Raw genomic sequence first — 2696 nt, 5'->3', positions numbered from 1 at the left:
AATGGTTGGTCATAAATAATATTCTATATTTAACTGGTAGGAAAATACTGATAAATGGGAGTGATGAGGAGGGAAAAGGTAAAACATGTACTGATTAGCACATGTTTTAAAGACAATAATAGAAAGAATATGAGATGAATGGAGTCTTGAAGGATTGTTGGAAACGGAAGGAAACAAAAATGACATTTATTCAGTAAGGAAAGCATCATTCATTTATCTTCATAACACAAAATAGAACTTAGGGGAATGTGAGTCCATGTCGCTACACACTAATGTCCAGTAGGTGGCGGTATGCACCTTAACGTTGCTTTCGATCCGCCATATTAGAAAAGAAGAAGTAAATAATATTGCTAAACACTGGGGGAAAAATTAGCAGTCTGACATCAACAAAACCAGATGTACTGAGGAATATATATCAGTATCTTACGCTTTCTAACTATGTGTTCGTTTAAAAAATAAACTTGCTCAACTGTTGATTGAAGTGGTCGACAGAGCTGAAGGTACACGATCATTTTATGAAATTAATATTTTTTTGCTATTTCTAACTTAGATACGAACATTATGCTAATGATTTACATGTAAAACACACATATTCGGTGATAACTGACACAAAACCTTATTTTAGCTGTAGCTAATCTGTCACTCATAGATGTAAACAAAAACAAACAGAAGGTAGAACTTGTTTCATGTCTGAAATGTTAGCTTTACAGTTTTATTTTGTGTGAATTTAGCACTAGCTATTATTAGCCAGCACAGTTGGGCTGAGTCAAAGGTTGTTATCAGGATGTGACAGTTTTAGGGAGTAACAGCAATGAGAGCCTCCACACCCACTGCCACTAATCATTTAAAACATTGACTTTCTGGATTCTTTTGCCCTGTTAGCTTTGACACTAAAACACCTCCTTTATTGTTATTTCTTTGTTTCTATTTAATATTAATTAGTGTTTCTTTGCCAGTATGCGTGTATTAGTTCTTAAAGAGCCAAGAGATGAGAAGTCTGGACCTGATCCTTACATTAAGGTAATTAAATAATACCCCAAATTCAAAAGAAAAGAGAATTATCTGTATGATGTTTGTTTAATATGTGATTTTCTGAATTGACAGGAACTTGAATCGCATGGACACAAAGCAACACTCATCCCTGTGCTGTCATTTAAGTTTATCTCGTTAAACACTCTTTCGGATAAAGTAAGTTTCATCACAAATTTATACATTTCTTTGTTGTGTTATCTCGTGGTATACATTTTTATGGGCAATGCGTTTAAAAGACTGGATGAAATAGAATCTCTTAAAGCTTTATGAAAATGATCCCTCAATAAAAAACTGAAGGAAAAGTCACCTTTTCAGTTAAAATAAACAACAGTAATTGATGCCTTTGGTGTTTGACTTGATACTTGTACAAACCCCCTTCTCAAGCCTGTTAGCTTTTAGTTTTTTTGCAATAACAGTTTGCAAGGTTGGATCATGCATGAGAAGGATATTTTCACATCTTTAGATTATTTAAAGGCTTTACATTATTCAAATTCTGGGTGCTGCTTTCTTTTTTTATGTCTCTTAACATATTTTCTACCAAGAATTAGGTGATCATGAAGTTAATTTTAAGCTGTTCTATGTTGATCTACTAAACTGATGTTTCAGTTCAGTTTTTGGTTGATTCTTTTAGAATTTTATTTTAAACGTTCTTGCATTTTAAGTTTAAGACCACTTTAGGGGTCAAAGCATGTTCTAATAATTCATCCAAATTAATATTCTGTGTTTAAACAACAGTTTCATAATAGGTGTACTGCATTTGAAGATTTTTTTTATTTATTTTTTCAAAGTTATTTTTTATTGAACTTTTCACAAAATAGACAATGTGAAAATGAGTGAAATTATAGTACAATGTAAAGTTCTTTCTCCACTGCTTCCGCCGAACAGAGAAAATATATATAGAAAATATGTAGATAATATGTATATATATATATATATATATATATATATATATATATATATATATATATAGAAAATACGGAGAAAAAAAAGGATGTAACCACCAAGACTAGCATAAAAAAAAATAAAAACAAAACAAAACCATGTCTCCAATCTTTAGAATTCCATACATGCAGGAACAAAAATACTGCAAAAAAAAAAATAAATAGATGAAACAATATCAAGGCAAGTAAATAGATAAATACATAACAAATTTTAGCCAGCGTAGGAAGGAATGTTACGAAAGGGCAAAGTCCAAATATAATCAAAAAAAGGGATGCTATACCTTTAAAAACTTGCTCATAGACCCCCGTAAGGTACTGTATTTGAAGATTGGATCAGTATTGATGTTTGGTCAAAAGATATTATGAGTTCAGAGAGAAAAACTGCAGCTTTGATTTGATGCTGGAATAGCATGTTGTACGATCTTACTGTTGATTTCTTTAAGAAGTTATTAGCTTAGCATGTAGTTAGTTCATTAGATATTTATTTATCTAATCGGACCACGACCTGTCATCAGCTGCTCTCACATTTCCTGGCACATATTGCGCATACACTGGGAAAATAATCTAGAAATAAGTAGAAATTTCTCAAATTAAGTGCATTTACCCTAACCTGACTCCGCCAGATGGATTTGCTCCGCATATCCATCTGGAAACCTTCAGTTGAAGTAATTTTGGGAAGGGGCGAAAATACTGGTTAGCTGATTGGCCTATGTTGGTGATAGA

General features: G+C 32.2%; 1 protein-coding gene across 1 annotated transcript in view; it reads left to right on the top strand.

Moving 5' to 3' along the window:
• Positions 1-340: 340 nt before the first annotated feature.
• Positions 341-2696, top strand: part of uros (uroporphyrinogen III synthase) — a 9233-nt gene continuing 6877 nt past the window's right edge. The window contains exons 1-3 of the mRNA XM_015375893.1: positions 341-500; positions 957-1020; positions 1105-1188. Of these exons, the coding sequence (XP_015231379.1) occupies positions 958-1020; positions 1105-1188 (147 nt within the window). The 5' untranslated portion in view covers positions 341-500; position 957. The remainder of the gene's footprint in view (positions 501-956; positions 1021-1104; positions 1189-2696) is intronic.

The sequence above is a fragment of the Cyprinodon variegatus genome, unplaced genomic scaffold (genome assembly GCF_000732505.1).
Source record: "Cyprinodon variegatus isolate N-32 unplaced genomic scaffold, C_variegatus-1.0 Scaffold127, whole genome shotgun sequence".
Lineage (NCBI taxonomy): Eukaryota > Metazoa > Chordata > Actinopteri > Cyprinodontiformes > Cyprinodontidae > Cyprinodon > Cyprinodon variegatus.
Note: the sequence above shows the minus strand (reverse complement) of the source record. Positions and strands in the feature narration are given on the sequence as shown.